The 23,604-nt window shown below is 37.2% G+C and overlaps 1 protein-coding gene across 2 annotated transcripts in view; it reads right to left on the minus strand.

The window, feature by feature from the left end:
* rock1 (Rho-associated, coiled-coil containing protein kinase 1) overlaps nt 1-23,604 on the minus strand; it is a 77,277-nt gene that overhangs the window by 14,928 nt on the left and 38,745 nt on the right. For both annotated transcript variants that reach the window (XM_052127960.1, XM_052127959.1), the window contains exons 2-21: nt 20,906-20,987; nt 15,808-15,908; nt 15,427-15,564; nt 15,148-15,323; nt 14,800-14,884; nt 14,575-14,719; nt 13,219-13,357; nt 11,035-11,126; nt 10,594-10,753; nt 10,427-10,493; nt 10,226-10,314; nt 8,150-8,198; nt 7,865-8,000; nt 6,929-7,008; nt 6,259-6,505; nt 5,866-5,972; nt 5,358-5,508; nt 4,559-4,719; nt 3,349-3,533; nt 1,319-1,388 (exon numbers count right to left, since the gene is read on the minus strand). In XM_052127960.1, the coding sequence (XP_051983920.1) occupies nt 1,319-1,388; nt 3,349-3,533; nt 4,559-4,719; nt 5,358-5,508; nt 5,866-5,972; nt 6,259-6,505; nt 6,929-7,008; nt 7,865-8,000; nt 8,150-8,198; nt 10,226-10,314; nt 10,427-10,493; nt 10,594-10,753; nt 11,035-11,126; nt 13,219-13,357; nt 14,575-14,719; nt 14,800-14,884; nt 15,148-15,323; nt 15,427-15,564; nt 15,808-15,908; nt 20,906-20,987 (2,460 nt within the window). The remainder of the gene's footprint in view (nt 1-1,318; nt 1,389-3,348; nt 3,534-4,558; nt 4,720-5,357; nt 5,509-5,865; nt 5,973-6,258; nt 6,506-6,928; nt 7,009-7,864; nt 8,001-8,149; nt 8,199-10,225; nt 10,315-10,426; nt 10,494-10,593; nt 10,754-11,034; nt 11,127-13,218; nt 13,358-14,574; nt 14,720-14,799; nt 14,885-15,147; nt 15,324-15,426; nt 15,565-15,807; nt 15,909-20,905; nt 20,988-23,604) is intronic.

Here is a 23,604-nt window from a genome sequence, read left to right on the forward strand (position 1 = left end):
GTTTTTCTTGGACAGAAGCGGCTTCTTTGCTGCCCCTCTTGACACCAGGCCATTGTCCAAAAGTCTTCGCCTCACTGTGCGTGCAGATGCACTCACACCAACCTGCTGCCAATATTGAGCAAGCTCTGCACTGGTGGTGACACGATTCCGTAGCGGACTCCTCAGGAGGAGATGAACTGATGCTTGTTGGACACTCTAGGACGTCCTGAAGCCTTCTTCACTGCAGTTGAACATCTCTCCTTGAAGTTATTTGCAGCAATTTCCTTGCATGTGAGGCCATTTAATGCAAAGCAATGATGGCTGCACGTCTTTCTTTAGAGGTAACCATTGTGAACAAGAACACTTGTGACACAATGATTGGAAGCACTTCTTCCCTCCTTTTATAGCAAACAGTCTGATCCAATCAGAATGATAGAGTGATTTCACCTGACTAGTACTCATTCACACTTTCCCAAGTGCTGCTGATATGATTGGTGAAATTATGTTAGCTGGTCATTTTGTGCCAGGGCCAAAAAACTGAAATTTGGGTTTTTGTGATAATAAATTATTTTGGCCAATGAAGCTTTTTGCAATTATTTAAAATGCATCTGATCACTCTCCACAATAATCTAGAAACAACGTGAATCAACACCACAACAACTGAAGCAGAAAACTTTGCGAAACACAACATTTATGTCACTGCCAATACTTTTGGCCACGGCTGTATAGAGCTGAAATAATCTTCAAAAAAAATTATTTGTGTTCTGCAGCAGAAAGAAAGTCATACACATCTGGGATGTCATGAGGGTGAGTAAATACTGAGAGAATTTTCATTTTTTGGTGAACTATCCCTTTAAATTCTTAGTAATATTCCCCCTGCTTGAGACGGTAAATGTTCAGATTTGGGGAGGTGGCTATATACGATTTTTTTTACCAATTTGTTATTTTAATGTTTTTTTTTTTTTTGTTTAATTTGAAGTGCAATTTGAATTTAGAAAAAAAGACACAATATTTTTTTTAAAGCAAAAACAATCACCGATCCCTCGGCCATGGGGTTGTCAATGTAATGTTTTATTAATAATATTGTGGAAATATTTCTCGCATATCGCCCAGCCCTAAGAAGGATCATTCGTTCACTTAAAAGATATTTCAAAAACACTGTCTTACTTACAAATAATCTTAAAAAAATAATTTTGTCTGAAAAGCAAGCTAAATAATACCATTTACTTGTTTGTTGAACTGTTGCATAATAGCAATAATGCACAAAGTGTAAATATGTGTTTTCATCTCATGAAGAAAGAGTAAAATGAAAGTGTGTAGATCAGTCTGTGATACTCACTGAGAAATACTGCTCAGCCTCCAGCTGGTCCTGAAGTTCCCTCATCTGACCTTCATTCCCTCTGTACTGCCTGAAGACATAAGTACAATCAGTCACAACCACTTCAGCTCCACAAACAATATGCATTTATTCATTTAAATCTCACAAGTTAAAGGTGTAGCAAGCGATTTCAGTCAATTTGCTAGGTTTCACCACACTTATCCATCGACTCCCAATAGTAACACTTCAAATCTATTGTTATTTTTTTGTTTGCGATTGTTACATTGCTAGCTATTGACAATTTTAGAAAGGGCCACATTGCCAAGAACAGCAGCCGAAATAGCAATTTGGATATAATAACTTTTCGGCTATTGGTGATTTCCAGCCTAAGTGACGTCGACAGAAAAGGATAATCGTTTCAGAGGTGGACATGTTATTACATTGTTCACATTAACACCAGAAACATGTATTATAAAGTACATAAAGTCAATTTAGATTTTATGCAGACTTTAAAGAACAGAATATGACAAAGCTAAGCAGTCAATCTCCTGTCGAGCTGGGTTAACTATTAATAACCTCCCGGCATACGAGGGAGTCCACCTCAGCCTTTGACAGAAGGGAAGGTGGAGGATTAACCGCAGTGGGCGGAGTCAGATGCAGAGTAATCCTTAATCCACCAGAGTAAATATTGGCAGTCAACAGTTTTGGCCATGTTTGAACATAAGCTGCAATAATAGCCTTTTCTATGATAATGCCCTTTAATAGACCACTCAGAGCACTTTAGATACTGAGTATTGCAGCAGCAGATGGTAGTAAGGCTCCAAGCCAAAGGAACGATGGGGTCAAACAGAAAAAGAAACCAACAGAAATGCATTTGCTAAATAAACATCTAGTGGTAAATCAAACGTTAGGCTCAATGTTCATGGACATTTATTACTTTGAAAAGAGTAAATATGCCAAACTAGTCTTTGCCAAATAACGTACCCCCAGTCCTGGCAATTTCCTGTTTTCTCTCGGAGACAAAGGACTAGGCCAGTAACTGATAATATGCTGTGATTTATAATGAGTGTACTGTAAAAAAGCAACAGGGCTTAAAACTCTCAAAAAATATTTTAATTTTTCAGCAATGTATCAATGCAAGGTGGCACTTTACCTTCAGAAAATGTTGTTTGTCCCCCTCAGTAGGTCAAAATAAACATTATATTAGCCGTTGTATTTGAAACGTATTTTGCATGAGGTTTTTGCAACCCTGTAATTTAAATTGGGGTATATACTGTATGTCTAAATAATTTAAAAGCCAGATTAAAGTAATAAAAATGAAATAAACAAAAACATAATGTGTAAAAGGGTTGCAGATGTAACCTAAATTAAATGGATCACTCAATAGTGGATCGCTAATTAGGGACCAAATGTTGGTTTGTAGATAAACTTGTATTTCCCATGATAGAGCCTGATTGCACGAAAATGACTTGATAGTGGCACAAATTTTGCAGAACAAAATAACATGCTTCATTACATGTTTCACAGCAGTATTCCAGTGAAATGTCCAGCGGGGGGCACCAAAAGCGAGTGAAATGGTATGGTAATCAGACAAGGTTTTAAGGTGCACATTAGATGGGATTTTAATGAGTCAAACATACCTCCCTAACCTAAAACTTTAACCTAAGCAATAGTGTCATAAAAGCAAATGAGAGGTAAACAAAACAGACATCCTTACCTAAAACCAACAACTAAACGTAACTGATAGTGTCCTAAAAGCAAATGCGACATGAAAAGCACATTATCTGAAGCACAGATGTTGTAGCGCTTATTAATTTGTCCATAAAAATGCAGCGAAATGTAGTTATAGTAACATTTACTCTATGAGACTATGTTGAATAAATAAAAGAAAAAAATGTTTAATAACTTTTCAAAAACTTTGTTAAAAGAGTAGAATAAACCCTACTTTACTGCTTGTACAAAACACTAGTTTGTGCCCTATTTGTGGAAAATGCCCTTAAATGGTCACTTTCTGGTGACCCTGCGAAGACAGAAGAGGGCAAAAGTCATACTTTGTTAGCTGTGCGAGCTGGAACTCGAGTGAGCGCTTGTTCTCGAGGGCGACATTGATCTCCTGCTTCAGCTGTTTCTCTGATCCCTTCAGCCGATCGGCCTCCATCGTCCAGCTTTTAAGCTCGTTCTGGGCAAGAGATCGTTTCCCAGACTCCTGCTCTAACTGCACCCGCAATGCCTTCACCTGCAGAGGAGGGAGAAGACATCGGGAAAGACTTTATACGGTGTAGATGGTGAACACATAAAGCTAAAGCATCTCAGCTGTTTTAAACAACTTGTGAGCACATAAAGCCAGCTGGGAGATGGGCATCTTAGGGAATTAATGATTCTAGCTTTGATTCTGATTCCACTAATCTGTTCCAGATCCAAAACAATTCCATTAATGTGACTTTTAGGAGTTGAAAGAATTACTGGTTCCAACTATATACTTAACAAATATACTAAACAACAACAGTACCTATTTTTGGTCGCAAGTAGCATTTATTATGACAAATCTTTAAGAACCAATAGCAGAAGTAATAGCACTTTTCCACTGCACGTTACGGTTCGAATTGAATCGCTTTACTTTTCTGAGCTTGCTTTTCCACTGCAGTTTAGTGCAGCCTCTACGTGGGTGGGATTATAGGCTGATCGTCATAGTTGCATCGTCCCATCCAACTCTCGTTGGATCCTCTCGTCGGCTACTAATGAGAGGAACTTTTGCACCTCGTTTATTGACCATGGCGTGTTTATGTAGCGATAGCCATTTCTTTTTACAATTCAAAAGTTGTGTGAACAAATGATACTGCTATCGCTGATGCTAACTTTAAAACTAGCGGGTTGATCAAATCCAGTGACGCTGGTAGTGACGATTCTCTCTGACCAATCAGTGATCTGCAGGGCTTTGATGTCACATTTAGTATCGGCTCGTCTCGCTTGGAACCTCGACCGAGGTGGTACTAAAGAAGTACCGGGTACCAGGTACTATCCACAGTGGAAAACCCCCAAAAAGTGCAGATCCGTACAGTGCAGTGGAAAAGACCCAAAAATGTCAAGAAAATTATTTGGTTTCAGTATTTTTTGTTTAAAAATGGAACTGTTCTCGTTTCCCAACACTAGCCAACTAACATCATAACCTGAATCTATTCTGAATCTAATCTACCTGATTTTAACTGGGCTTCTATGGTCTCAAATTAGGGTCTGTGGGGTCAAATGTAGGGTCACTCTCACCTCGTCCTCCAATCTCTCCTTCTGCTTCATCAACTGCTCCATCTTCTGCACAGACTGCTTGAGGTCAAACTCCAGCATGGAGCACTGCTTCTCCACCTCCACCACCCGGCTCTCCACCCGCATCCGCATAGTAGTCTCCTCGGACACCTTCTGCTCCACCGCTAGACAGAACACATTCACAAGATTCACATCCACACTTGATTCCTCATTTGATGATACGGTAGTATCAGTACCAGACAATCTTAGAAGCACATAATATCAGGGCATATTTTTTCATATTCAATCAGTATAGTCCTTTTCTATGCCAGATTTCACAAGTACTATTTCGACTAATATTTTACGTTTTTAGGGATGCATGTTATATTGGTGACAATATCGGTCGCATCCATAATTAGAGGGTTTATTTTTGTGTGTGTTTGGTTTATCGTATTGATCATCTCGTATTTGGTATGATTGGGCAGATACTGGAGGCAGAATGATTTTTGGGCGAACTATACCTGCGGACAATATTACAGTGGACAAATGTTCTTAAATTTCTTTGTACACCGTAACAGTCTAATTGTATCATAGAAATCTTTGTCTATCATTTTGTCCTTCCTTTAAAAAACAGAGGAGAACACAATTTTTTTAACAAAGAGGAATTCTCATCCTCCACATCTGAGAGTGTGATTCTCTGAGGCAGTGTCTGGGCATGCAGCTGAATAAGATGCTGTACAGTGTCTGGACATGCTGTGCCTAGAGCAGGACACGCCACATGTGGCACAGATGGGTGTGGCGCGTCTGGCACACACACACATACCATGCATAGCAGCTGACTTGGCCTCCTCGATGGACTCGTATTTGTCTGTAAGCTGAGCTCTGGTGACGCGGTGCTCGGTCAGTTCCTGGTCAAGGCGCTGCTGCAGGGTCTTCAGCTTGTAGTTCAGGTCGATTTCCAGACTGTTCTTCTCCTGAAGTTACACAATACACAATGAATGGACTTTAAAAATAACATTGGACCCGATGGACATCTATGGGGCAAGGCATTCTGGAGGGTTTAAAATAGGGCTGCATGATTTGGACAAACATCACAGTTAGATTATTATTTTTAAAGTGACTCTACTAATGTTTTGCCAATGCTCTACTGCAAATAATAAAAGTTACTCTGTAGGATGTTCACACATGAGCACTCTTCAAACTCAGAACTCTTTTACTTCAGCCAAAAACAAACATAAATACAAATAAATACATAAGGGGGGGGGCTTTAGATGATATTATATATATATATATATTATTTCGCAACCCAGGAAGCTTAGGCAATTAGAAACCTTCTCAAGGGCGTTACATCTCTCCTGGAATTGTTTTCTCTCCAGTTCCCCTTTAGAAAGACTCTGCTTCAAGTTCTTGTTGTCCTCCTGCAGGCCTGTGATACGAGCTACAAAAAAAGACAAAAAGGAGACTTACTAGTGCTCTGTAAGGCAAGCTGCACTGTATTTGTATGTATTTTGATAGTTGAAACAGTTTTGGAAAGTATACATGTCCTGGGTTTGACATGCTACACTCATCTAAATCTATTTTAAACAAAATTTTTCTCATTCTTTTATAATTATGTATGCAGCTTTTATGACTTTGTGTTAATTGAGCCAACATGGAATATTTGTAAAAACAGCAGGACCATTTAAAATGAAGTATTTGAGAAGTGAATCTGGGAACATTCTTACCTTGCAGCTCTCGGATCTCCTCTGAGCCCTGGCTGCAGGTGCGTCTCTCGGTGTCCAGTGTGGTCTGCAGCTGTAGCAGCTCTTTCTCCAGCTGTTGTTTGGCGCTCTCTGCGGCGCGGCTCTTCTCCAGCAGCTCACGGTTCACTCCCTCCAGCTGACTCATGGACTTCCCCATCTCTGTGTGACTCTTCCGCAAACGCACCACCGTGTCCGACTCAGCCCGCAGAAGATCGTTGGCTTCCCCCAGCTGTCAGGCACAGTGGTTGTTGAGATGTTTTTAATTACACAAAAGTTAGTTCCGGTTATCGAATCTGACTGGACGAGCGACAAGTGAGCGTCTTTTATGTGAGCGAGTGATTCAATCTTTGACAACTGATTCAACAAAACAAACGGTTGAGTCATTCACCACTGAAATAATGGAAGTGAAATAAAACAATTTGTTCATTTAAGTATTTGTTTCAAAACACCGATTCTGATTCACTGTGTTTTCAAACAGGTTTCCCAAACACTTCCCATCTGCCGAACAGATAGTCACACTTTTTTGGGGGGAATCAACTTAGGAATAGTATTCTTATAGTTGACTCTACATAGTAAGCTGCACTAGGAAATGTTTTTTAACATCAAATTTAAATTCCAAAGCTTTCAAGTGACAGTATTTATATTTTCTCACTTGGTTCTGGAGCTGGGCCATCTTGTCATTGTTTTGGCTGATCTTCCTCAAGTCTTCCAGCTGCTCTTTTAATGTTGACACTAGAGAAAAAAATTAACATGAGAAATAGAGAGCATTAACTAAGAGAAAAATAACTGTACTACATCTTTCTTCAAAAACATTTGCTCACTGAAATGTGTTTTATACCCACATGCATGTCACTTTTAGTTTAAATAATTAATGTAAGTAATGTTTCAGAAATTGTGATCAAAGCTCTATTTCCACTAGTTAGTGTGGGGACTTTTGCTCATTGTGCAGACCTTGGATCAGACAGACCAGTCTCACTGCTCTCTGCTGGCACTAAACTACTCGACACTAACAATTCCTGAACCGAACCTTAGAGATAGAACATAAAGCCAAAACTAATACAGTTTAGGTTAAGTGTTTTTAAAGGTAGCAATTCAGGGCCAGATTTAGCTTATTGGGAAATCAATCATTTTTTCTTTTGTTAAAGTCATCTGAAAAAATTTTAAAACAGCATTTTGTACAACATGTTTTTAGAGAAATTAGCAAAAATGTATATAGAAAATAGTGATAAACCAATGTTTGAAAACCAATCTGAAATTGTACAATGATTGATGTCACATAGCCGATTAGCACTCTCATTTGTCAGTTCCAAGTATTACAGAGAGCAATGTAAATGAATGAATATTTACTTTGTCCAATTTTTTTTGTTACATTTTGATAAATACTGTGTAAAATAAATTTTAATTTTAGCCATTTTGTATACATTTCATTTGCTACACTCGATATTGCCATTTGTCATTGAAAGAAAAGAAAATTAAAAGTCTTTATGGATTTAAATATGAATGGCTCATCAATTAAAGACTAAAATGCTTTTATTTTGTTATTATAATCTAAAAGAGGGACGAGACAGAGAGAGAAAGGAATCTGCACCTTCATTCTCCAGATTTCGCCGTTTTTCGGCCTCCTGGTCAGCTTTCCTCTGGTGTTCTGTTGCTCTGTGCTGGATCATGATCTTGTCTTTCTCCAGTAAAGACATGCTAGCCTCCACACTCTTCCTCAGGATAGTCTGAAACATGCAATAACAATAGAATGTAAAGAAACCGGGAAATCAAATATTTAAAATAATTTTGCTTTAATCATCTAATGGAGCCTTGCGTACAAAATACATACCTCTGTTATTAATAAGATAAATAGTGATACAATAATTTCACTCACCTCCTCATCCAACTCTTTCATTATCTTGTCTAGTTTTGTGTTGGATGTCCTGAGGGGAAAAAAATTATAATAATAAAATAGGTTTCAAAGCTTTATTTTTATTAAGAGAAACATCTGATTGGTATGGATGTATGGGATGTCTGGTTTTGAAGAATGAATGGATGAATGGAAGAACAGTATGTTAGGTTTGGAAGAATGAATGTATGGATGGGGTGTTTGGTTTGAAGAATAAAAGGATGAATGACTGGATGGAAGGATGGGGCATTTGGTTTGGAAGAATAAATGGATGAATAGAAGCATGGTTTGTTTGTTTGGAAGAATGAAAGGATGGAAAAATGGGGTGTTTGGTTTTGAAGAATGAAAGGTTTGATGAATGGGTGGAAGGATGTGGAGTTTGGTTTGGAAGAATAAATGGATGAATGGAAGAATGGGGTTTTTGGTATGGAAGAAGAAAAGGATGATAAATGGGTGGAAGGATGAGGTGTTTGGCTTAGAAGAATGAATGGAAGGATGGTGTGTTTGGTTTTGAAGAATGAATGGATGAATGGAAGGATGGGGTGTTTGGTTTGGAAAAATTAAAGAATGGATGGAAGAATGGGCTGTCTGATTTGGAAGAATAAATAGATGAATGGAAGGATGGGGTGTTTGGTTTTGAAGAATGGAAGGATGGATGAATGGATGGAAGAATGGGTGTTTGGTTTGGAAGAATGAAAGGATGGATGAATGGGTGAAAGGATGGGTTGGAAGAATGAATGGAAGGATGGGGTGTTAGGTTTTGAAGAATGGAAGGATGGATGAATGGATGGAAGAATGCGTGTTTGGTTTGGAAGAATGAAAGGATGGATGAATGGGTGAAAGGATGGGTTGGAAGAATGAATGGAAGGATGGGGTGTTAGGTTTGGAAGAATAAAAGGATGAATGACTGGATGGAAGGATGGGGCATTTGGTTTGGAAGAATAAAAGGATGGATGCATGAATGGAAGAATGGATTTGGTTTTGAAGAATGAAAGGATGGATGAATGGGGTGTTTGGTTTGGAAGAATGAATGGATGGATGGGGTGTTTAATTTGAATGAATGAATGAATGGGGTGTTTGGTTTGGAAGAATAAATGGGTGAATAGATAGATAGAGATAGATAGGTAGACAGACAGACAGACAGATGGGGTGTTTGGTTTGTATGGATGGATGATGGGGCGTTTGGGTAAGAACAATAAATGGATGAATGACTGGATGGATGGGTTTTTGGTTTGGAAGAAAGAATAGATGGATGGATGGATGGGGTGTTTAATTTGAAAGAATTAATGAATGAATTAATTAATGAACGAATGAATGGGGTGTTTGGTTTGGAAGAATGAATGAATTAATTAATGAACGAATGAATGGGGTGTTTGGTTTGGAAGAATGAAAGGATGAATGAATGGGTGGAAGGATGGGGTGTTTGGTTTGGAAGAAAGAATGGGTGGATGCATGGATGATGGGGTGTTTGGTTAGGAATAAAAAATGGATGAATGACAGAATGGATGGGTTTTTAGTTTGGAAGAAAGAATGCATGGATGGATGGGGTTGTTTGGTTTGGAAAAATAAATGGATGGATGGGGTGTTTGGCTTGGAAGAATTCATGGATGGATAGATGGGGTGTTTGATTTGGATGGATGGATGGATGGGGTATTTGGTTTGGAATAATGAATGGATGAATGACTGGATAGGTGGTTTTTGGTTTGGAAGGATGAAAGTATGAATGGACAGATGTGTTGTTTTGTATGGAATAATGAATGTATAAATTAATGGATGATGATGGATGGGTTGATAGGTCTTAATGAATGAATGAATTGGTGTTTGTTTTTTAAAGAATGCATGAATGAATGGACGAATGATTGGAGGTTTTGGGGTGTTTTGTTTGAAATAATACATATATAGATGTTTGTTTTGGAATAATTTGTGACGTGGATAGATATGAGGTTGGACAATGTGTTTGATTGGTTTAAATAGGTGGATGGTGTTTAATTGTTTGGATAGATGTATGAATTAATTGGTGGGGATCAGGAGTTTGGTTGATTTGGGTGGAGAGGCAAACACCTGCACTTTTGCTCCATCTCATCTCTCAGCTGCATCTCACTGTGAAGCTGTTCTTCTAGCTGATAGATCCTCTTCTGAAGATTCTCCAGCTGAAAGACCAGAGAACAGTTACTCATCCTCATGACACAATTTAATAGATATGCTTGTTGTATTCATTTTTGAGTGCTGTTTAGATGAAAGTCTCTTTTTAGGGATTTTTACATGACTCTTATCCTCTTTAGTCGAGCAGCGTTTGTCACTTGTCTTTGTGGTTGAATCCCGAGGAAACCTGACAGAAAAGACGGAAATTGAAAAGAACCAGTCACATTTCTCCACCCTAGCAGATACTGATCTTGATTCTAAGAGCTGATCTGCAGCTGAATACTCACTGGTTATTGCTGTAGTAGGTGAAGCCCACAAATGGAAGCTGGTTACCCACAAAAGCTTTAGGAATGGGGAACGTCTCCTCCTCGCCTCGATCCTCCTCAATATCATCAAAGTTACTTGTGTCTATGTCACTGCTCAACTCTGGCACCACTGGAGCAGCAACTGCAAGCAATGATGACAAATTTTAACAAGAGCATCCAAGACATGTTACACACAACAAAGTCAGGTAAATGGCTTTCAATAAAATGTATACAACAGTACACCCCTGAGAGCACGAAAAATATCTGTGGTCCACTGTAAGGAAAGTGAAAGACTAAGGTTTAAATGCATCCATCTACTAAAAGTTAGGAATACACTAGCATATAGATAGCTCCAAAGTTAACAGACATGGACTAAAAGTAAAAGATAAAAACAAATGGATGTGGTTCAGAAAAGTGACTCACTCTCTCTGATGTTCTCCCATGCCCACTGGTCGTTCTTGAAAAAAGGATGCCGCTTGATTTCGTCCACTCCATTGCGCCCTAACCGCACCTCCCTGATAAGAGGAGATGAGAAAAACAATAAAAAATAAAAAAAAACAAAACACAGAATACATTTCATTTTCAGTTAAAAAGCTTTGCTATGCAAATGAAAAGCACTGAAAATAATTGCCCCTGCAAGCTGATTTAGGGAGAGTTTTAACGTTAAGCTCATGAAAGATTGCAGTTCAACGAGAGGGGTCATAAATCAACACCGTATCACAGTACCCTGATGTTTTGAGATAGATATGAAAGCTTTTGAACTCTTGAAATGAAATATCATCTCGCAATGCTTGGCCTGACCCAGTTCAAGGCATTGCAGCTTTTTAGCTTAATCAAACTTCTTAAAAGTTAGAATAAAGATTTCATTAAAATAGTAAGGGGTGAAAACAGGGTGGCATGCCACAGGGTGATGAAACTAAACCATTGAGGGGTGCTAAGCACACAAAAACTATCAAAGGTACCAGACAGATGTCATGTCGCCTGAGGGGACACCATTAAAGAGTTGCTTTATTCTGTCTGCAGTGATTCAGCACATGAGCTGAACCAGTTGCTAAACAAAACAAAAGACAATTCTCTGTCCAGACAGACAAATGTCTCAACACCTTAACTGCTCACTGCTAAAGATGAAACAAAACTTGCTTACAATAACTACAGAAGATTCAAAGAAATTAGGTCACATATGTTTGTTGAACAATACCAATTAGAGGTTGGCTGATATATTTGTTTTACCGATATTGGTAAAACCTCAAGAAAAAGCTATAGAAATGCCATTTCAGAGAAACATTCTCTTGGAATTAGGGTTAAAAGTTTACAATATTTTACACTGGAAAGAAACACCAGTGATTTTACAAAGAACTCTGCAGTTCTGAAAAGTGGAAGCTGCTTAAATTATATATTGATATATATCAATTAAAAATGTATATTGATAAAACGGTATAAACCGATATCGGTAAAACCCATTTAAACCAATATTGATTTATAACATTTTATCAATATTGGTTTATATCGGTTCTACCAATATATCGTTTTTACTGGTTCTACCAATATATCGGTTTGACCAATATCTAGGTATATATATCAGTTTCGGATATATCGGTTTGACCAATATATAAGTATATATATATATCGGTTTGTCCAATATATAGGTATATATCGGTTTGACCAATATATAGGTAAATATATCGGTTTGACCAATATATAGATATATATCGGTTTGACCAATATATAGATATATATATCGGTTTGACCAATATATAGGTATATATCGGTTTGACCAATATATAGGTATATATCGGTTTGACCAATATATAGGTATATATCGGGTTGACCAGTATATAGGTATATATATCGGTTTGACCAATATATAGGTATATATATAGGTTATAATAAAATAAGCACTCCGAAGAGATTTTGTTGGTAACTAGATAAACATGAATCATAAATTCATAATAATGTTCATGTTTATTTTGACAGAAGGTGTCCTTACAGCAAAGAGAAAAGGTCTTTTTTTTATTGCTAGATCACTTATCTACTATTGATGAAAGATAATCTATTTAGCCTATATGACAATGTTTACTTTAAAGTGTTTCAATTGTAATACATTGTAGATGAATGAAAGAGTGCAAGTTTTGTTTCCCTTATGTGTTTATGTGAGCTGGGAGCACAGACTTAACAAAATAAGAGTTAATGTTGTATTTCAGACTTTTCAAAATTAAAAGTCATGCGTTATAAATCATATTTTTTTATTATAGAATTATTATTGGGATTTTAACTGCAAATAACTGCATCTGGGATGCAATTCATTTTTGACTCTTGTAGCCTCCATGTCTGTGCCTGTCACAGTAAGCACTGACCAAGATTTTTTTCAAATCTATTAAAAAAAAATTAGCGGACGATTAATCGGTTATCTTTTCCACCAGCTTAGCTATCGGTATCCGCAAAACCCAAAATCGGTCAACGTCTAATACCGTTAAGTATTTAACAAACCAGACCATGCACACAAAATAAGCATCTTAAAAATAAAATAAGCACAAAATATGCCACAAGAGTAGCATATTTTTTTTTAATTGTTTTGACTTAATTTCTTTGAGTTCCTTTGGCTTTTACCTGTCTGTGAGGAAAGCACAGATGAGGCTCTTTGCATCCTTGGAGATGTTGCTGTCATCAGGGAAGGTCAGAGCATTCTTGTGGTTCATGATCTTGCTGTAGGTGCCCACCAGTGAGTCAGCATAGAAAGGTGTGTCACCTGAGGGCACATTAAACGACACGGACGCTTATTCTTCTCAAAGTTCTCAAAGAATCTCATCCTCTTCATGAAAAGTTTAGTTAGAGGATTTAAATCAGAGTATAAATGCACAGTTACTCTTGTGCTTTTGCCAGGAAATCCCTCCTGGCTGTGGGGAAATACGCTCTGAAGTGTAGCTTTTAACAGACGACTTATTGAAATCTGCAACGTGAGAATTCTGACCTCAAGAAAAAGCTATAGAAATGCCATTCTCTTGGAATTAGGGTTAAAATTTTACAATATTTTGTATTAGAGAGAAGAGACACCTTTGCAGTTCTGATAAGTGGAAGCTGCTAAAATGAAATGCATGATTCCGATAAGAAATTAATTTACAATCCAATTCATTCAATTTGAGTTGAATGCAATGCAAAATATGTCTCATAACAACATACTGAGTGGTCTGGATGACTAAAATCTTATTTTCTGGTAACACAACATCACAACATGCTCAAAATTCAACCAAAAATTGTTTGAGAAAGTTGACACATCCTGAATTGAGACATGTTATTTCCAAAAATACGTTTTAAACCACATTTTACCCATTTTTACATAATGACAATGCATGCATTATGACCTCATATTAACTGAGAGACTACATAGAAAATGTAAAAAAAAAAAAAATATATCATAAATTCATTACACTGCAAGATCTTATAAAATGAGCTGCTGAGGACAAAAAGGTGATTCAAAATCATGAAAATGTTTTTATATAAAATCATAATAAACAACTACCCATGTATTAAATAAACCCATTTTTTAATAAACCAATGAATGGTCCATAGTAAACGATTCAGTTCTTCCACATTTCTTTTAATTACTAATATTGATTGATGAAATGAATAATGGCAAATAATCAACCATTGATTAAACAATTATAGCACTAATATCTACATCTAAAAGATAAAATAAAAATATTTAATTGAACTGACCAATTTCACTTTAAACCCCTGTTTTACTTGACAGGGATGATGCGTTGTCACTGTAAAAAATTTTATGAAAATTGAATAATTTTTTTTAACATTTTGACACCTACCTAGTAGACCCTAACCCTAACACACCATCATACCGCCCCAGCCCACAACACAAATACAATGTTATAGGCCATCGAACAGGGGCAGAAATATCTGTTGATGGTTCAAAACTGTAAGTACTAATAGTGGGGTTCCACTGAAACTCACCAACTAGCATCTCATACAGGAAGACCCCCACAGACCACCAGTCACACTCTCGGCCATAGTAGCCATCTCCTCCTTGTGACTTCAGTACCTCTGGTGAAATGTAGTCTGGAGTTCCTACAGCTGTGTCACATTGTACCATACCATCCTGAAAGAGGAAAACCAGAGAATTAGTCATGGAACAGAATCTAAAGCAGAACTGAAAGACAACTAACTGTGACGGAGTACCTTGTTCATTTTCATGCAGGTCCCAAAGTCAGCCAGCTTCAAGTGGCCTGTTTTGTCTAGCAACATGTTGTCAGGCTTCACATCCCTATCACAAAAAAAATCAATTCAGCCCAGTCACATAATAGGTTAATGACTTGCGCTTCAGTGACAGTCTTGACCGATTCAGTCCGTTCATTCAGTGAAGGAATCGTTAGACTGAATCAGGCAAGAAGTGTGATTCATTCGTGAATCGAACTACACTAGTCATGCTATATGTTTGTTTTTGAGTGCAGACAATGCAAAAAGTATGTTGCCTTTGCAGCTGTAAATTTTGGTGCAGGAAAATCTGGTTTAATGTGTTACTCAAACCTATGAATGAAGCCCATGGAGTGGATGCCGTCCAACGCTAGCACCACTTCAGCAGCGTAGAAACGTGCCCACTTCTCAGGCACATCATAGTTGCTCATTAGGTTTACCAGGTCTCCACCCGGCATGTACTCCATCACCATGTAGAGGTAGCTGTTATCTTGGAAAGCATAAAACAGCTGGAAAATACAAAACAATGTGTCATATTGAAGAACTGAACCCAAGGCAAAAATGTAGTAAAATGTCTTTGCTTATAATTATGATTAATCAGTTGACTCTTACCTGTACTACCCAGTTACTGTTGGCAAAGGCCATAATATCCCTCTCTTCCCAGAAGAAAGCAGAGTCCGACCTCTTGATCATCTCAAACTTGCTGAGCAGCTTCATGGCATACACTTTCTTTGTGGCTTTGTGCCTCACCTACAAAACAGGAAAAGAGAGAATGAACAGGGCTTGTTATTTACATTAACCAGAGTAAACAATTATATAGTGAACAATATAGAGTACAGCAATTACTTACGGTGTCAATCTGTATAGGATTCATTTACTAATATTGCTAGCAGAGTTAATAGTGTCATTCTGAGAAATGGGATAGATTAAAGACAAACGACAAGAAATTGTTGAAACAGGAGCATGTAAGATGACAATATACAATACACATACCAGTTGTACTTCTCCAAATGCCCCTCTGCCTATGACCTTAACCACTTCATAGTCCACTGCTTTCATACGAAGCTCTCGAATTTTGCTGATTGTGTCCTTATCTAGAGACAAGCACACATAAGCAAAGGAGAGTGGTTTGTCACAGTAATACACATATTCATTCGATCGGCTGGGTATGAGCAAGACCTGCTTCTTCAACAGTTGAAATGTAGGAAATTATATGAAGACACAAATTAATAAAAAGAAACTTAAAATGCAAAAATTGAAAGTATCTCAAGTGTCAAATATGCCGTAGTGTGAGAAAAATAATCGCAATATAATGATACATAACTGTAATGACACAGTCTTAGTAGGTAGAACATTGTACATAGGGGCCATGGTTTGTTCCTGGGAGGCAGCAGATGCCCTAACCCTGCCCCCACCCTAATCCTAACCATATGGAGCCCGTAAGCCAGGCACAAAAAAGCAGCAAGACCCGATATAATAGTTGTCGTCTATCTGCATGTACCAAAATTAAAACCAACAAGTGAAAAATTTGTTCTGTGATAAGAGCGAATATGACATGCACACTGACAGCTCTTCTCTCATCTGTTCTTCAAAATATTTTCAAGTTTGTTTCTTAAAATGCTTGTCTTTGTATATAAAAAAGAACCGGTTCAAATGATTTGTCATTTGATTGGGAATCAGACATCACCGGCCATGCCGTTAATGCTATAATAATTATTTTTTAGTGTATAAAAAAGAACCGGTTCATAAAAGTCAATCATTCAGGAATAGGACTACACTTGTTGTGCTGTATGTTGGGTGCTGTAGATTCATGCTGGATGATAAGAGTCATTTGTTCAGGAACCACACTACTCTGGTTGTGCTGTAGATACACAAGAACTGGCTTATAAGAGTAATTTGTTTTGGAAACCTGACTACACTGGTCATGCAGTACATTTAAAAGCACCAGCTCATAAGAGTCATTCATTTCGTAATTAGACTACACTGGTCTCTTGCTGTAGATTCAAAAGAACGGGTTGATAAAAGTCAATCATTCAGGAATTGGACTACACTTATTGTGTTGCATGCTATATATATATATATATATATATATATATATATATATATATATATATATATATATATATAGATAGATAGATAGGAATTCATTTTGTAATTGGCTACACTCACTGGTCTGGAGTAATTTGTTCAGGAATCAGACTACACTATTCGCGCTGTAGATTCAAAAGAACCGGCTCACAGGAGTCATTCATTTGAAAACCAGACTACACTGGACCAGTGGTCATGCTATCTAGATTCAAAAGAACCAGCTCATAAGAGTAATTAATTTGGGAATCAGACAAAACTGGTCACACTGCATGTTTCACGCAAAAGATCCAGTAGCGGGGCAGCGCTGCTGCTGAATTGCACATCAGGAAACGTTCAAGAACTGTTAAAAGAACCGAAAGTCATGAAAATCATATAGTTCCATTTTATAATCTGTTCTAGGTTTCCAACCATCGTACAACAGTGGCTCACAGTGGAGTAAAATTTCCCGCCATTTCACAAAAAATACCCACATTTCCTGGGCGGCGGGTGTTAATTGAATTCCCTGGTTATGCTACAAAGTTACAGTGAAAGCTGGTGCACTAGACTAGATGATAAACAAATACATTTCAAGATGGGTGGAATAATAACTAAACTCTAGAACACAACCAGATGATTCAACACATACATAATGCCCAGCTAAAGACAATAGTGTTAATTAAATCATGTGCATTAACTTACATTTTTAGGCATTCAACACTGGTTTGTCTAATCTTCATCTCGCGCTCATCACATAAGCTGTGATTTGAAGATAATTTTTTTTTTTTTTTTTTGAGTAACGGTTTAATAATATCCACTTCTGACTACATCTTTACAAAAGCATCTGCATCTTGTTAAGAAATTAAATCGATAAAAAGAGGGAAGAATGAGGGGACCTCTCATCAAGAGGAAGGGAAAACCTTCTGGACTCTACAAAGGAACCCTCTGGTTAGTGAAAGAAGCTATATAGCTGAATCTGTGTAACAACCACGGAGTGCCCTCATAGCTTTATCTAACATAACAGCTCGGCTTCCCTCAGGGACAGATAACATTCAGACAAATTTGGTCACAGCTGAGCAGGGAGGATTCATTTCTTACTTGCACGGGTCACATTTGGCACATGCATGTACAGATGGCGCAGAAGGGCATCCTAGATCAATGCATTTAAAAATACAGAAAAGAAACTCTCTAAAGCACAGAAATGATATGATTTGAGTAGTATTTTGTTGCCAAAGAAAAGTCAGCAAATGAACAGATTATCAAACGCAATACTTCCCCTTGCCTGCCCTTAGACCCGGCCATGTTTTGGACAAACTACATCATTGATTTACTGTTTTGGCATGATAGGCTGTATAGGCTAGTAGGGAAGTATGCACATTTGGACGCAGGTACATAGGCTGAATAGGCTAGTAGGGAAGTATGCATATTTGGATGCAGGTACATTCTTTACAAAACATATAGTATAAAAAGCACACTGAAATTATGTCAAAAATTATTACGTTTTCAACGTAATTTATTTTTATATAGCAAGCACAATCATCGCAAAAATATAGTGAATATTCTATATATCGCCCTGGTTGCAACGCATCATAATAAATATAATATCTACTGTCAGACCAACACTTAAACATCTAGGACACAATTTAGAATCCCCTGAGACAAGGCAGGACCAGAGGTGGGTAGTAATGTGCTACATATACTCAGTTACATTTACTTGAGTAGATTGTTTGGAGAAATTGTACTTTTAAGAGTAGTTTACATTAATAGTGGGTACTTTTTACTCTTACTCAAGTAAATTTCGAATGACATATTTTTACTTTTACTCTGTTACAATGGGCAAAGTTCATGTCGTTACATTACTGGATTTAATTAATAAGCTTTAATAATGCGTAATTTATTGAGAGATTTTTAAATAGAACTTTTACGACAGTGGAACTTCACAGTTGCGCTTTGACACTCGTCGAGTAAATCACTGCAGCGGCAGCAAGCGCTCAAAACAATCACTTTCGTCATACGATGCCTTCATTTTACACCAAGACAAGCAGACATTTCAAGATTAGAATTGCAGCTCCAACTTAAAAAAACTTGGTGCAGTGAGTTTTGGCGATTGTGATAACGTGAGCTTGTCTGTGTTGTGGTGATGGCCATTTTCAGGGCGATTCTGTATTTATGGTCTCTTATGATATCAGTTTCTATGTATACATTTTTATATCAATGCTGAAATATATCAGTGCCTCAAGTGTAAATCCATGTAAACATTCGCGTTAACTGTAAATGCCCTTTTGCTCTTCTTATCACATGCATCTCTGCACGTGCGCACGCACAGCAACTTTGTGTTAGCCAGATGCGGCGCATTTTTCTCATGGACAACAGAGAACATGCTCTGAACTCAAATATGCCTAACACGCTTCCAAATACTGAAAAAAGCTGAAGTTTACCCTTACCGTACAGAACTAATGATCTAAATTCTTTCTACACTGAAAATACTGTAACTACACTGAACAAATAAATCCTTTTTGGAAACGCCGTGAAATAGCGAAGGTAGCCATTATTAAACGCATGATCTTGCTTCTTTTTATTCACCATTATATATGATAGGGCCTGTGGAATATTGTTCATGTTTTTCCACCGTAATAATGATTAGAAACTGGTTTCCAAACTTCTCTTCTCATTTACAGATTTGTCATCCTTAAAGTTATAGTTCAGCAATAAATTAATGTTCTGTCATAATTTCCCCACCCTTGTGTTGTTCTAAATCTGTATGACTTTCTGTATTTTGAAGAACCCAAAAGATGTTAGACAGAATGCTAGAGACTGACAGTCTTAGTCACCATTCCCTTTTAAAATATGGAGGAAAAAACATGCAGTGAAAGTAAAAGCTGACTATAAGGGGTAACATTCTGTCTTACATCTCCTTAATTGTGCTAATAATTGTTAATATATTCTATTTTTTTATTTTGTAAAACATGTTGAATGTGTATTATGTAATGGAAAATTGGAGATTGGAGAAAATGTCCATTATGTTACATATGAAAGTAACTAGTTACTCGCTACTTGATAATTCTTCTAATTGGATACTTTTTACTCTTACGCAAGTAATTATTAACATCAATACTTTTAATTATACTTGAGTACATTTTTTTTCAAGTAATTGTACTTTTACTTGAGTACAGTTTTTGGCTCCTCTACCCACCTCTGGTCTGGACCCATACATCCATTAACACCACATATTCATTCTGTGAACGTAGTCTGGTCAGCGTTACTTGCGACTGAAGTGTGAATGAAATGAGCACAATAAATTTGTGGCTTTCATCTAATTGAGCGTCTTCAAAGAGGGAAGTAATGAGCAGAAACAGATACAATTATGTACCCTGAGGGAGTGGGATTTGGTGTCCTATCAAGCTGTTGAGGCTCCCAGACAGAAACCACAAACAAACTTTTGGCAACTTTGATCTTGAGGTACAACAGACACAATAAACTTAAAACGCACCCAAGCAAGGCTCCCTGTTATTTAATTATGGGCTCAGTGAAGGTCAAAATCTATAAACAATGTAAGATATAATGAGCTTAAATAAATGTTTTCCATTTTCTGAAGAAAACACGAGAGATGCATCACCAATATGATGCTGGGGTGCTGAAGGTGTATCTTAAATCCAACCACTTAAAGTAACCACACATCTCTCTTCAACAAGCCACACGATTTAGTAACTTTCATGACAAACTTAGCGCAATACTTAGGGATATGTTATGAAATACCTCCTGTCAATGTAGCAGTGTGAAAGGAAGGGGGCTGGGGAAGAATCATGTGGAATATGACATGCGGGTCACCACCACGCAGTCCTGAAAGGCCTTTTGTTGAGGGAATACCGGGACAGACAAAATGGTGTCTGACTGAGGGTACTGACCCAAAAACAACACCCACCCCCTGCAGCAAAAGAGCTTGAAAGTGTTTTGACACGTCATTCTGAACTGATGAACCTGAAAGACACATTCAGATGTGAGACAAAATACTAGACAAAATACTTACATCTATTTAAGAAGTTATCAATGCTTTTGTTTTTCCTCAAGGCTGGAAAATCAAGGTCGTAGACCAGAGCGTCCAAGCTGTCCTGGAAAAGAGGAAAACGTAAATAAATATTAGTTAAATGCAATGTGAATATATTTCCATATAGAATAGTTGGACTATTATCTAAACCATTGTAGACCAATCATATTGTTTATCTTGCCCAACATAAAAATTGCTCATCTGTTATAGTGTCCATAAAGTTTAGCATTATAAGCCAGTTTATGAGTTGGCTAATCCACTTAAAAGCACAAGCTTTTGCATAACTGGTAAGTTTAGTAGGAACCTGAGGAAGATTGAAGACAGAACAGGAGTTAAGCTAATATTATAGAAAACAAGCTGCTGCTCTGCAGTCTGCATTGATGTAAATTCACTGAAACTGAAATTTCAGGATTACCAACATTTTTGAATAGTGTATTAAAATTGTATCGCTTTAGGGCTATTAATTTAAAACGTTAATTTAGTGTGTTTAACTGTAAGAAAAAGAATGTGTTAAAACATTTACACAATCATGCCTCTGATCAGTATGTCAATTCTTTAATAAGGAATGCTCCTTATGTTTCAGTAGGGGGCAGTCAACACTCCAGCTGTACAGAAAACGTGCCTCGACAAACCAATGAGAACAACAGGCAGCTTAGCCTTCCACAGATGCGCCTTTGCGCTCAAAGATAGCTGGACCGAGCTGGGATCTCCAAACAAGTTTTTCAGCGTTATGTTTAACATATCGTCCTAAAAACACAGCAATTATGACTAGAAAGACGCTGAAAACAAGTGAAACGCCACGCAACCAAAGTGAGAGTACATAGAGCAACAATTAAAAATATCTCAATTAAAAACTGTAGTAGGCCAATATATAGTTATGTTCATTAATCTTAAAATAAATCAAACAGCCCAAATTTTGACATTTAACCGACTTTTTGTATTGTTTACTGCCACAATCATTAATAATAATTAAATAATTAAAACTGCCATAATTAATTAATTAATTATTTTGAATTATTTAAATTAAAATATGAATTATGATGTTTATAATCATTTTAATTATTATATGCTACATTATCATTACTTGGGGGCCTTTCATAGTAAATATTGATTTTTGTTTTATTGATTTTGCTATAAAAAACTAAATTCAAACTGCACTTTAAACCAAACAAAAAAGCAATTAAAATAACGAATTGATAAAAAACCACCTCCCCAAATCCAAAATGTACCCTCATCAATGAGTCCATTACTTTTGTTGTTCTGTAATAAAAAGTGTTTCTTCAAGCACGTGTACTTTTGACTAACAGCATTTCTTGTCATGTGTCAAGTTAAGAAAAATGCAGTATGGGAATGCTTGCCAGATTCATTCTGGAACTTGAGCACACTGACTCGCTGAAATCTCAGGCTCACCTCGATAAACTATTTTTTGGTCTTTTTGACTGACAGAATTTCTTGTCACGTGTCACTCCAAGACCTCTTGCAGGTCGCCTGCTTGTTCAGGGTACATGAGCAAAATCACCTACACATGAAATAGCCTACATTTGGAAAAGGAGCTTGCGAACTGGATTCAGCCTCATCGCATTTGGTGGTGGCCACTATTTAATATATTTGGTGACTTCCCAGATCCATGATTTGCCATTTCCCGATTTTGTCAATCATCGTCCGTCAATTGAGTGTCACAATTGGCATCGGGATCTTTCTTAGATATCGTTGACATCCGATAACATCATCCTATCGCCAAGCCCTAATCTATTTTCCTATCTTAAAGGACTATTCCGGGTACTATTCAAGTTAAGCAAAGTGCAGTATAGTAATGCTTGCCAAATTCATTCTGGAACTTGAGCACATTGACTTGCCGAGATCTCAGGCTCACCTCGATAAACTACTTTTAGGTCATCGTTTCAAAAAGCCCATTCCTAAAACTTCTGTTTATTGCTGTTTTCCTTCTGCCTGTCAGGAATATTTAGAATAACAACTTAAAAATCGTCACATCTCTATCAAGTATGTATTAAATGTTATTTGAATTTCAGCTAGAGATGGAAAAACTGTCATCTTTATAGTCGATGGAACATGATAATGCCGGATTCTTCACAGAACATTCAACTACTTTGTTCTCGTATTCTATTACTGTCACAAGCCGGCCAGTAAAGAAAAACAAACCATCAAAATCAGTTGGACTGAGACCTTTTGGCAAGCCCAGAGACAGATTAAAATTAATTGTCTAAATTTCTCTTCAGATGGTGGTTCTCTATTCAAAATTCCTCTCAGTCCTTGGCTTACCCTCAATTTGCAGGGGAATCTGGCCCTTATGTAACTGGGATGCGAAAAAAAGATGATACATTTTATATGATCTAAAGTTTCTTTGTGCCCTGACTTTGCAAAACTCTTTTACATATAGGTCAAAAACATACTCTAAGAAAGAATGCAAATGCTTCTAGCGATTTTACGAATTCCAAAATGTGCCAAAACTCAATTAATGATGCAACAGAAGTTTGTGTTGCAAAATATGGAAATCAGCAAACGTGGAAAATAAGAGTTTCATTGTCCTTTCAAGTTTGATGTACCATGTACACTCTAAAGCCAGTTCGCCCATTACTCATTTCACATACGAGGTTAGACAATCATATGGGAGGTCATTTACATATGTCTAAAAGGTACAGTAGCCAAAAAAAGCAGAGTGA

Source organism: Xyrauchen texanus, chromosome 6 (assembly GCF_025860055.1).
Source record: "Xyrauchen texanus isolate HMW12.3.18 chromosome 6, RBS_HiC_50CHRs, whole genome shotgun sequence".
Lineage (NCBI taxonomy): Eukaryota > Metazoa > Chordata > Actinopteri > Cypriniformes > Catostomidae > Xyrauchen > Xyrauchen texanus.